Consider the following 13,739-nt stretch of genomic DNA (forward strand, 5'->3'; position numbering starts at 1 on the left):
AACCTGCCTTTTTAGATAGATAGATAGATAGATAGATAGATAGATAGATAGATAGATAGATAGATAGATAGATAGATAGATAGATAGATAGATAGATAGATAGATACTTTATTAATCCCGATGGGAAAGTATGTAATTGGTTGTTCAGCCGGTGGTAGTATCAGGTGCACATAATGATAATAATAGCAGAGAAAAAGGTTCCCATAGATATGACTTTGAAGGCATGGACATCGCAGTGGTGGGATAAAGGGTAATAATTACCAAGGGCCAACTGGGAGGAGGGGCCCTCAAAGCCTGCAATGAAAAGGACGTATGATAGACATGGATCAAGAGGAAGGGGCCCTCAGAAACTGCTGATGTATTGGGCCCAGAGTTCTGTGCTTACACCCCTGTCTGAAGGTGGCACACCAGCATGAGTATATCAGGAAATATAAGCTTGTTGGGGTTTATGACATAAAATATCATGAGAGAATCAAAACTGTTCCACAAAACAAAAAAACATTCAATCAACAGTGGATCTATTGTCAAAAATGTTCTCAGTTACTTGGAGGGCTTTCAGGTGTTACCTGAGGTGCTTTTGTTTTAAACCACCTGTTGCCTCAGTTTCTTACTATGGCTTTAGATAACTCCTTGGTTATATTGTTCAGCTCCCTTTTGTTATTGAGTCTTTATAAATTGTCTTTGGTCTTTCGACCATTTTTATTTGATTTCCTAGTGTTTGACTTTTGGCTATTTTTTGAATTTGCTTTTTTACAGTAAGTTTCTCTTGGGTTATTTTTTACTTCTTCTTTAATTAGTATTTGGAGTATTATTTAGCAATGTTGTTTTTGGAATTATTCTTTCATTTTTTTTTATATTTTTTTTAATTTGGATATTTTTGGTTTGTTTTTTATTTTTATTTAATTAATAAATGTAATTAAATAACTACTTCTTTGCTTCATGGTGGTACAGTGGTAACTCCACTGCATTGCAGTAAGGAGACAAGAGTTCATGTCATGGGTCATTCCTGCAAAGAGTTTACATGTTCTCCCCTTGTCAGGTTGGGTTTCCTCCAGGTATTCCAGTTTCCTCCCACAGTTCAAAAACATGCACATTAGGTGGATTGGCAATGCTAAATTGCCCTAGTGTGTGTGTATGTCTGAGTGTGTTTAGTCTGCTATGGACTGGCCCCCTGTCCGGGGATTGTTCCTGCCTTGAACCTTATGCTTGCTGGTTTAGGCTCCAGTCCCCCACAGTCCTGCTCTGGGTTAAGCAGGCTTTGAAAATGGTATGTTAATATCTACTTCTGTTCTCTGGGTCAGAGTTTTGATGGTTTCTTACTTCTTTATGGGCTTTGCTGGTATTTCTGGGCTTTTTGAGTGTTTAGGCTTTAAGCCCCATTTGAGGCTTAAGGTCTATATCATAACAGACAGACTGTTCAGTCAGACAACTAACAACTAAGTACAACAGTAATACTGAATAAGTGGAAATATGTTCGGATTCAGCGGGTTGGAAAATGGATGGATGGATGGATGTCAGCCTAATCCTATTAAGTCAATGAAAAACAAGAACAGGATAGTGAAGTGCTGGAAAATATGAGACAAGCACCAGTTGATGTTGATTAGACTAGCAGGAAATTTCTAAAATATCCATAAATTTCTGCACACCAGTGTAGTGGTGTATGGTTAGTTTCAATAGCAATGACAAAACAATGTTGTTTTTTTTTTTTAAATATACCAACATATTAACATTGTTGCTACTCAAATGCTTCCCTTCTTTAAAGTAGTATAATGACCTGTAAGTACTATTTTTAGTAAGGCAGGAATGTTATATAGTTGTTTGAGGCATATGAAAGTAAGTTTAGTTTAATAGACACCCGATCTCAATCAAGTATTTTGCGTTTATGTGAAGCAAGCTACTCATAGAGAGAAACCACTGCCAGCCATTGGCTACAATTGTTGTTACACATCTGAGTGATGATTGACTTACACTCCTGTGCCACACTTTCAGCACCATGTTGAATCTATGTGCCGACAAATGTAAGTTCCTTGTTGTTAACCCAAAGCCTGACTCAGGCTTGGAATTCTATGTAATTACAGTTAGCCCAAGTCAGACTTGGGATGATAAGAAATAATCCTTTTTACAGTGTTAAGCCTGAGCAACCCTTGGGACGGTATTCTGCTGTCATTTAGTGAATAAAACAGGCCCAAGGAGAGGGGGGTGCAGCCGGTACATCGCTCCGGGGCCTATGAAGCTCAAGGGGGCCCATGAAACCCAACGTGTCCCATAATTTGTATTATAATTTGAGCATTTATTTATTTAATTCATTTTTATTGTATTTTTTAAAATTTTGCAAGTCTGTCTAGTTTCAAAATTAAAAAGGCAAATGGGTCACAGGATACTTAGCAGCGGTCAACAGTTTACGACGTAAGAGACATTCATGAAGGCCGCCCTGGGAGAGAAGTCACGTGGTCAACAAGGGTATTCCCCACTTGGTGGGAAGTGACGAGGAGAAGGGGGTTCCGGGCGCAGTGAGAAAAAAGTCATCAGCCGGCAAACAAGTATGTCACGTTCTGAGACACGAGGGCCTACACATCTTCTTTGCACCGGGGCCCAGATTTTCTCTCAGCGGCCCTGAGATAAAATAACATTAAACTGCAACAAATTATGAATATTTCTATGCATTTTGCCATCAGCCTTCATCCAAAGCACAACTGGGTGTGTAAATGAGAAACTGTAAAGCCAGTTTTAGAATTAACTGAAAATTAACTGATAGTTGAATCAAGCGACAGTGACAACAAAGTGGACTGGTCATCAGACATTGGCAAAGATAGTGAAACTGATGCACTGTATGCCCAGTAAATTCACTCACCTGAAGGTTCACCGTTTTGCAAGGAGGCACATGGCAAAACGGCAAAATGATTGTGACTAAGTGTAAGACAAGAAAGACCTTTGCCTCCAAAGCCCTCATTCATGTCAGGGAAAATGTGGAAGTCACCAAGCCTTGAAATTTAGAAGCCTACATAACACAAAGTGCTCCTCGATCGTGAAGATCAGGCATTGTCAACCCTCTCTTGCACTAGCAACAAAAAGAAATAATACCAGAAAAGTGCAAAAAGAAACACACCTCTACTGTCCCAATTGCAACATCAGGCTTTGCATTGATGACTGTGTCAAAACATATCACACAAAGGATGTGTACTAAACCTGCAACAGTACAGCAGTGGACACTAGACATACTGTATCTTTTCTACTGTGTTTATGTTGATGTTTTTATATTTACATGTTTATGTTACACGTAATAACATTTTTTCTGGTTGAAAAAAATGTAACATTTTTGACAAATTTTTCCTCATAAACATTACATTAAGGAGGCTACATGAGGGAAAATGGGGGATTAGGACTATATTAGATAAATGGTCAGTAATAAATATGTTAGGCTGCATTGAACAGAATGTTTGTAGAGCATTTTGTATTCTTCACATTTAAAAAAATGTTATAAAGATTTTTTTTGACAAATTGCATTAGCTTTTTAGGGAATCAAAATGAATTTATATTTTTAACAATTTTAAAAACATTAAGTGAGAACCTTTTATGTTCTGATTATATCAGTCACATAAGAACGTCTTCATTTTTCAACTTATTTAACCCAACAACTTATTTAGCTATTTCTTAAAAGAATTTGTGTCTGCTTTAACTATATATATATATATATATATATATATATATATATATATATATATATATATATATATATATATATATATATATATATATATTGTAGCTGCCGAGGTGTAAGGCGTTGTCAAGCACGGGTAAAACGTGCGTCGAAAGAAATCTCACAGTCCAAAAGTTTGTTTTAAAATATTTAGTGAAAGTTAAAAAGCAAATAATCCACACAAGAATAAAAGAAAAAATAGTTTCACACGTAGAATAAAAGGCAACAAAAAGGAAAAAATGTATCTTCTATAAACTTAGGTTTTATTGAGAAACTTTAGCTATTTCTATACTTAAAAGTTCTTAATTTCTTCTTCTATACACCTTAAGCGTATGGTACATCACTTTAATAAACAAGTTTTCTTTACGTGTCACTTCACACATTCAAAGAGCCTGTAGGCCATCAAGCACGGTCACGTGCACGATCACGAGCACGGTTAAAAAACGTATGCCTCTACACCTTACACATGGCAAGGCTGTCACTAACTAACTGAAGAATAATGTTTACTCAAAGCTGTTAGAAATGGCAAGAATATACCAATACAATAGTACCCACGGGGGGCCATAGGAACCTCCCATAGTTTATGCATTGTCATCTAGTAAGATATTTATGAATCTTATATAACTAGGGAAATGGCTCTCACATATATATATATATATATATATATATATATATATATATATATAAATATATATATATATATATACTGGTATAATATTAATAATAATAAATTACATTTATATAGCGCTTTTCTCAGTACTCAAAGCGCTATCCACACAGGGAGGAACTGGGAAGCGAACCCACAATCTTCCACAGTCTCCTTACTGCAAAGCAGCAGCACTACCACTGCGCCACCTGTGAGGATAAGATATTATTATGAAAATATGACATCTAATGCAAAGTAATATAATAAATAACAGACTGATACCAGTTTGATAGATAGAATTATTACAATTACAATTAGGGCACAGTTTTATGTTTTCCATCAGCCTAGGATTGCATTTTTGGCAGAGAAGAATAGCAAGGACAGCCTCCAGCTGTGGTCCTCCTGGAATTTCCTGTACTCTTGGTAAAGACATTGTTTACTGCCCCATCCTGTTCTTTATTGTACAGGGACTTGGATATGATATTGATACTATAAAGTATTCATGTCATAACAAAAAAAAATCTTTGTTTAATTACAAGAAAGATTTAAAATCTTTTAAACAGACGAAACTGTGGTTTTCTCTACATTATTTCTTTTGCAGTGGTGAAACTGCAGCTTTCTTGAGGACTATACAATACAATACAATACAGTTTATTTTTGTATAGCCCAAAATCACACAGGAAGTGCCGCAATGGGCTTTAACAGGCCCTGCCTCTTGACAGCCCCCCAGCCTTGACTCTCTAAGAAGACCAGGAAAAACTCCCAAAAAAACCTAGTAGGGAAAAAATGGAAGAAACCTTGGGAAAGGCAGTTCAAAGAGAGACCCCTTTCCAGGTAGGTTGGGTGTGCATGACTGCTGTATTGGCCATAACATTAATGGTGTATTGGGAGCTACACCCTCATCAAAGCTTTTGATTTACTAGTCAATTTACATTTTATTTTTACTTATTGTGATTATATTAAAGAAGTAACCTAAATAATGAGATTTTGCAAACAATTAGTTAAAAGAAGGGTCCATGACAGTATTGTGGAGCCGATGAGGAATGAGGATGAGAAGTATTTGCTATTCTGATAAATCTGGAATTACAGTGTTTGCTGCTCTGGACTGAAAGGAGCACTTTGAAGTGGTTTGGGTAGCTAATTAGGATGACTTACAGACAATTCCTATCAAAGATGTACTGTTTGATGGAAACCAAGGGCATGCTGTGAGGTATTATTCAGCTTCTTTAGTCTGGAACTCCCCAGGAGTTTATAGAGACGGTTTCTGGAAAATGGAAATGCTATGTTTATTACAAGTCTTATTAGAATAAACTGGTACATGAGATGAGAACAGTTGACATAAAAATACGTAGATTACTATCTGCTAGAAGAAGCAGTAATATCTTTCAAAATCAAACTTATTAATGAGAAAATAATGAAAGACAAAGGATGTTAACTCTTATATACTTAAAACTAAATTCACTGAAACCACAATATAAACCAATAAACAACAGAGTTTCTATATGTAAGAATGAAATTCACCTATAATATTTTCCCATAATTACCCAAAAAGGAAATGAAAGTAAGAACAGAGTTACTGAATCTATTAAAGAAATCAGAGGAAAATATGCTGTTCTGTTTCTGTTGTGATTCTTAACAACAGAATATAGAACATAAGAATATATTAAATTTAACAAATGAAAGGAGACCATTCAGTCCATTGCACTCTTTTTTATTAATTAATAGCTAAGTTGTCTCATTATCTCATCCTGACACTTCTTAAAAGTTTGGGTTTTTTTGCTCAAACTACATGTCTCAGAAGTTGGATGCTCCCACAACTCTTTGCATAAAGAAGTTCTTCCCCTTCCCCTTAATTTCCACTAGTGTCTTCGAGTATGAAATTTGCCATTTAGCTGGATCTAATTTATCAATGCCTTTGAGAATTTTTGAGAAATGCTTTATAGTATGAACTTCAGTTGGAGACAAGAGTATTTTAGTAACATTAATACATATTATATTTTTTAAGCTTCATGCCTTAGTGAACTGAGTATGACCTCTGAGAGCCACATGATTGATTATGTTGAGAATTTAAGGATAAACAAGCATAATCCTGAATAACAAAAATGCATATTCATTCCAAAAAATACACTGTTAATCTGTTTTTAAATTAAAAAAAAAAAAAGATTTAGAGTTGTAATGTTTGGACACAACCACAAAGAAGCTATTCGCTTCAGTAGGCATCAACTTATACTAGAGGTGGACTGTAGTTTGAGCATTATGACAGAATGTTCTGCACTAATTTATTGTGATTTCATTTGTCCTCTAGCTGATGAAGGCTGTACATGAAGAATGTCCCAATATTACTCGTATTTACAGCATTGGCAAAAGCTATTTGGGACTTAAAATGTATGTCATGGAGATTTCTGACAATCCTGGAAAACATGAATTAGGTAAGTGGATTCTGCAGCTTTAATTATTTAGATCTTCATGACTCACTTGTTTAAAGAAAGCAGGTTAGCCACTTCACTTTTTCTGAAAAAAAGTAAAACTTATTTTGGACTTTCAGTAGGCTCTCTAGTATGTTTATTTTTTTGTTTGTTTGTTTGCTTTGCTTTTAATAAACTTTTTTTGTTTTGAACAATCTATGAATTAAGCTGAGGTTCAAACTGTTGCTAAAGACCATCTTATAAACAACACTCTAAGACTGTGTTGTCCCTCAACAACTCAGAGAAATGGCAAGGACTAGAAGAATTAGACATAGTCAAAACAACATGCCAAATTTGTAACCTAAAGAATATCCCACATATTTCGTCATGCCCAAAACACTAAAACTTAAACTTAAGTCAGAAAGAGAAGTCAAATGCACCTGGAATAACACACTCAAACTTATTCACAATTGCACAAAGTTTTAACTAAATCTTGGATAATGCGTAAATAGACGGGGTCAACATCAATCCTGTCGCTTTTGATGAAGTAAAAAGTGGCAAACACCCAGGCCTCTAAAGATAGATAGATTGAAGTTTATTTGCTCCTGGGGGAAATTTGGCTTTTTACAGAAGCTCATTAAATAAACACATAGTGTGGCATAGGCACTATATAGGCATCGACCCAACACAGACTGACAACTGAGGCACAGGTAAAAATAAACAAAAAGATTTTATTCTGTCTTCAGCCGTGGGGCACGTCTTCCCCGTGTCCGACAGGCCCTACACAATCCCAAAAACACCAAAAGAAAAACACCCAAAAACACACTCTTCTTTCCCCTCCACTCCTCCCAGGCAGCTTTGTTGTCCTTGTCGTCCTCGTCGTCCTTGTTGTCATCATCATCATCATCATCATCATCATCATCATCATCCTCCTCCTCCTCCTCCTCCTCCTCCCAACTCTGGCACCTCGAGTAGTGGCTGTAGGCTCTTCTTATAGCCACCCGGAAGTGTTTCAGGTGATAATAAACCTAATTCAGGCTGCACTTCCGGGTGTGGCTGCATTCCAGCCCACAGGGGCTCGTTAAGCTGTGCAGCTCCTTTTGGTGTTGGCCATGCCTGTGGCCCCGATGTAACCCAGGAGGGTTGCCATCACCCGTTTCGGGGTACGGTCCCAGTGTCAAAGGGTATGAAGTTGGGTAGGTAGATTAAAAATATATATATGTATGCACTCATTATGATCTGAACACACACCAGAATGACTAAAAAGAAACTTCTGACTTGGCTGTCGCAGTGAGGCATTATGCAGACATATTGCTGTTGGTAGAAACGAGTCACAGTAGCATTTCCTGAAGCACTTCTGCTAAATGATTCATTGGCTGGAAGTATTCAGTGTTAGTGTGTCAGAGAGAACGTAAGATCTTCATGGAAATACAACAATGCAAATGGCGGCACCCATAAGAAACAACACAAAAATCTTTTAGCTTTTGGTGGAGAAAAACTCATAGCGTCTTTGGATTGCTTGGGGTGAAAAACACATAACTAGATGCATATCTTGTTATAAAAAGTCAGGAATTCCTTCAAAAAAATGACAACAACAAAGACCAAATCTCAAACAAGAAATAGCTGCCAAAAATAAACATTGCACAGTTCCAGATCTCCTTGGAATACTGGCCTCTAACTAAATTTAGAGAATACAATTTGTTTGTAGTTTGTATTTTTGTTTTAGAAATGAATCCAACACTTGGATCACCAGGACATGACACATTGCCCCCTTTCACAGGTGGACTGAGACATACTGTATTATGTGACTTCTGTGTCACCTGTTTGGCAACGGGTATAGAAACCTGTTAGCAATATGGCTGCAGCCATGCAAAACATCAACACAAAATGGTGTCACCAGAATCTTCTTCTTCTTCTTTCAGCTGCTCCCGTTAGTGGTTGCCACAGCGGATCAACTTCTTCCATATCTTTCTGTCCTCTGCATCTTGTTCTTTTACACCTATCACGTGCATGTCCTCTTTTTCTCTTGCCTGGCAGATCTATCCTTAACATCCTTTTCCCAATATACTCAGCATCGCTCCTCTGCACATGTCCAAACCAATGCAATGTCACCTCTCTGACTTTGTCTCCCAACCGTCCAACTTGAGCTGACCCTCTAATGTACTCATTTCTAATCCTATCCATCCTTGTCACACCCATTGCAAATCTTAGCATCTTTAACTCTGCCACCTCCAGCTCTGTCTCCTGCTTTCTGGTCATTACCACCGTCTCCAACCCATATAACATAGCTGGTCTCATTACCATCCTGTAGACCTTCCCTTTCACTCTTGCTGATACCCATCTGTCACAAATTACTCCTGACACGCTTCTCCACCCATTCCACCCTGCCTGCACTCTCTTTTTCACCTCTCTTCCACACACCCGATTACTCTGTACTGTTGATCCCAAGTATTTAAACTCCTCCACCTTCGCCAATTCTACACCTTGTATCCTCACCATTCCACTGACCTCCCTCTCATTTACACACATGTATTCTGTCTTGTTCCTACTGACCTTCATTCCTCTCCTCTCTAGAGCATGTCCCCACCTCTCCAGGGTCTCCTCAACCTGCTCCCTACTATCACTACATATCATAATGTCATCAGCAAACATCATAGTCCATGGGGACTCCTGTCTAACCTCGTCAGTCAACCTGTCCTCACCATTACAAATAAGAAAGAACTCAGAGCCGATCACTGATGTAATCCCACCTCCAACTTGAATGCATCCATCACTCCTACCGCAGACCTCACCACTGTCACACTTCGCTCATACATATCCAGTACAACTGTTACGTACTTCTCTGCCACTCCTGACTTCCTCATACAATACCACAGCTCCTCTCGAGGCACCCTGTAATATGCTTTCTCCAAGTCCACAAAGACGCAATATAACTCCTTCTGGCCTTCTCTATACTTCTCCATCAACATCCTCAGAGCAAACATTGCATATGTGGTGATCTTTCTTGGCATGAAACCATACTGCTGCTCACTAATCACCACCTCACTTCTTAACCTAGCTTCCACTACTCTTTTCCATAACTTCATGCTGTGGCTCATCAATTTTATTCCCCTGTAGTTACTGCAGTCCTGCACATCCCCCTTATTCTTAAATATCGGCACCAGTACACTTCTTTTCCTCTCCTCAGGCATCCTTTCACTTTCCAATATTCCATTAAACAATCTGGTTAAAAACTCCACTGCCATCTCTCCTAAACACCTCCATACTTCCACAGGTATGTCATCTGGACCAACTGCCTTTCCATTTTTCATCCTCTTCATAGTTGTCCTTACTTCCTCCTTGCTAATCCGTTGCACTTCCTAATTCACTATTTCCAGATCATCCAACCTTCTCTCTCTCTCATTCTCTTCATTCATCAACCTCTTAAAGTACTCTTTCCATCTGCTCAACACACTCTCCTCACTTGTGAGAATGTTTCCATCTTTATCCTTTATCACCCAACCTGCTGCACATCTTTCCCAGCTCACTCCCTCTGTCTAGCCAATCGGCACAGGTCCTTTTCTCCCTTCTTAGTGTCCAACCTCTCATACAACTCATCAAAGGCCTTTTCTTTAGCCTTCGCCACCTCTCTCTTCACCTTGTGCCTTATCTCCTTGTACTATTGTCTACTTTCTGTATCTCTCTGACTATCCCACTTCTTATTCGCCATCCTCCTCCTCTGTATACTCTCCTGTACTTCCCCGTTCCACCACCAGGTTTCCTTTTCCTCCTTCCTCTGTCCAGATGTCATGCCAAGCACCCTTCTTGCTGTCACCCTTACTACATCTGCTGTAGTTTCCCAACTGTCTGGAAATTCTTCACTACCACCCAGTGTCTGTCTCACCTTCTCCCTAAACTCAACCATGCTGTCTTCCTTTTTCAACTTCCACCATTTAATCCTTGGCTCCAAGGATCCTACCATCAAATGCTGCTTAACTACACTTTCCCCTGCCACCACTTTGCAGTTTTAAATCTCCTTCAGATTGACTCTTCTGCATAGGATGTAATCCACCTGCTTGTACGTCGCCCTATGTTCCTCCCTCTTCTTAAAATACATATTCACCACAGCCATGTTCATCCTTTTGGCAAAATCCACTATCCTCTGACCTTCTTCATTCCTCTCCTTGACATCATACCTACCCATCACCTCCTCGTCTCCTCTGTTCCCTTCACCAACATGCCTACTGAAATCCACTCCAATCACCACTTTTTGTCCCTTGGGTACACTGCTCATCACTTAATCCAACTCACTCCAAAAATCTTCTTTCTCATCCATCGCGCACCCAGCTTGCGGGGCATATGCACTAACAACATTCATCATCACACCTCCAATTTCCTACTTCATAATCATCACTCTGTCTGACAATCTTTTCACCTCCAAAACACTCTTGACATACTGTTCCTTCAGAATAGCGCTTACCCCATTTCTCCTCCCATGGAGTGGAGTGGTGGCTCTGAGGCTAGGGAGCTGCACTGGCAATCGGAAGGTTGCCGGTTCGAATCCCGTAAATGCCAATATGGACTCTGCTCTGTTGGGCCCTTAAGCAAGGCCCTTAACCTGCAATTGCTAAGCGCTTTGAGTAGTGAGAAAAGCACTATATAAATGCAAAAAATTATTATTATTATTATATTATGATAGAACAATTTGAATCCACCTCCGATCCACCTGGCTTTACTCCCCTTCCATTTAGTCTCTTACACACACAATATATCAACCTTCCTTCTCTCCATCATATCTGCTAACTATCTCCCCTTACCAGTCATACTGCCAACATTCAAAGTTCCTACCCTCAGTTCCACTCTCTTTACCTTCCTCCTCTCCTCCTGCCTCCAGACACATCTCCCCCCTCTACTTCTCCTTCTTCGGCCAACAGTAGCCCAATTTCTGCCAGCACCCTGTTGGCTAACAGTACTGGTGGAGGTCATTGTTAACCCGGGGCTCAACCGATCCGGTATGGAAATTTGCATTGTTTTGTCCGCATATTGATTTGGCAAAATTTTATACCGGATTCCCTTCCTGACATAACCCTCACCATTTATCCAGGCTTGAGTCTGGCACAAAGAAACACACTGGCTTGTGCATCCCCCGTGCCTGGGTTATGTGAATAATGATTTTAAAAAAAAACATGAGAAATTTGGATGCAAAATTTTTAAAAAGTGAAAGAAAGTGTTTCCACACATTTAAAACTAGAAATTCATAGTAATGTCTTTTCCTATGTCCCTCAAAGTTAATCTACAGTGGATGTGTTTTTCTGGATGGAAAAAGGCAAGCGACAATGGCTCAATGAAAACTTTTAGCAGCGATCAGAAGAAAAGGGGTCTTTAGGCCGACCTAGTTTAATGCCTAACACCAGAAATAACAAGATATTCCAAGTGTCCAAAGTGCAATATGAGAGGTAAAACACTAAGTCAAAATAGCAAAGTAGAAAAGTATTTAAATTTAAGTGTTTGAACCCAAAGATTTGGAAGCCCTGCAGTATGCACCACCACAGTCAATCCACATTTCCAGCTACAACATGCATTCATGTCATATGTTGTGAAATAGACCGGGTGTATGCATGCATATCTGTCAAAGTATGTGTAATTTTGTAATTAATTCTTTCTTTCTACTGGTATTTTATTTATTAGTGAATATTGTTTGTTTATTGATTATACTGTATTTAATACATTCTTTATGTTTTATATCTTGTACACTTAAAGTAGAACCAAAGGGGCCGGGGCCCCCCTGATATCACAGCTGTGTGACTGTCCCAAGTCATACTCATGAGATTTGCATGCTACTGCAGCATTATTGATTGCCTTTATGTTTGCATTGTCACTTATTTCACTATTACAAATGCTTTTTTAATTTTATCTGATTTTTAACTCCTTTGTTCTAAATTTGAACTATCTCGTGATTTTCAGACTCAGTGTTCATTAGTTTTTTTTTTATTTGCCTTTTGACATACCTTTTTGCTTCCATTTATTGTGTTCTTGTTTTTTTACAATATCTGCAAATAAGTCTTTAAATATAAAGGACATTTGTTTTATTCTTGTGAGCCAGAGGCTTTTAATGGTTCCCTCCCCTGTTTCTTAGTTTTTTGAATTTAGAAGCTTTTGCCCTTTTAATTTTCTTGCAGGCCACAAAGCCTTCTTCTCACCTTCAAACACAACTGATTTTGGTTTCTAGGCCTCAATAGCAGCATTGGGTCTTATATTTGAGGAAAAACTTGGATTGAGACAATCATAAAACAAAACATTATAATATTGCATCACCTGTAAGAAAAACAAGAAATGAAAATGGCAAAGTGAAATTTTAAAAATGAAATGAATAATATTTGTATATTAAAACTCACCAAAATTATTAAATAATAACTAGAAAACTAATCCTATGTACTGACACATGCATGTGACAAGATACAATGGACTAGCACTACTGGGACATCTTCCACTCAGAAATGTATGCATGCAAATCTGTCAAAGTATGTGTAATGGCTGAAATGGGTTTATTATGGTGCCAATTGCTGCCAACAGTAACCCTGCGCTACTGGCCATTTTTTATCCAACTAATTTGTCTTAATTTAAATAATCTGAAAGTACACTTTACCTTTTGTTTGGGATCTGATATTTCCAAATAAATGCTATTGGATTTCCAAACGATAGTACAACATAATGTTGTTCAGAAAATGTCAGTTATTCTATCTCTCTTCTTATAAAAATTGCTAACTTCTACATTTTAACAATGACCTCAAATAAATTATATTTAGCATGGCTTGCACATTTCCTGCTTTGTATTTGTTTTTTCTGTAAGATGCTTTAAACTGAAGTATTCTGCAGGTGACGTGTGACTTTACTGAATCTCATCAATTACTTTTTTTCTTTGCCTTCACAGAACAGGTTAAATCAGTATTTCTGTCCACTAGCCCCTTTAATAATGATATATTTTTATTGGCAGAGTCACTGCTTGAGTTTG

General features: G+C 38.1%; 1 protein-coding gene across 1 annotated transcript in view; it reads left to right on the forward strand.

The window, feature by feature from the left end:
* LOC114651657 (probable carboxypeptidase X1) overlaps nt 1-13,739 on the forward strand; it is a 115,331-nt gene that overhangs the window by 76,779 nt on the left and 24,813 nt on the right. Inside the window, exon 7 of the mRNA XM_028801492.2 lies at nt 6,649-6,772. Within this exon, the coding sequence (XP_028657325.2) occupies nt 6,649-6,772 (124 nt within the window). The remainder of the gene's footprint in view (nt 1-6,648; nt 6,773-13,739) is intronic.

This window comes from Erpetoichthys calabaricus, chromosome 5, assembly GCF_900747795.2.
Source record: "Erpetoichthys calabaricus chromosome 5, fErpCal1.3, whole genome shotgun sequence".
Classification (NCBI taxonomy): domain Eukaryota; kingdom Metazoa; phylum Chordata; class Cladistia; order Polypteriformes; family Polypteridae; genus Erpetoichthys; species Erpetoichthys calabaricus.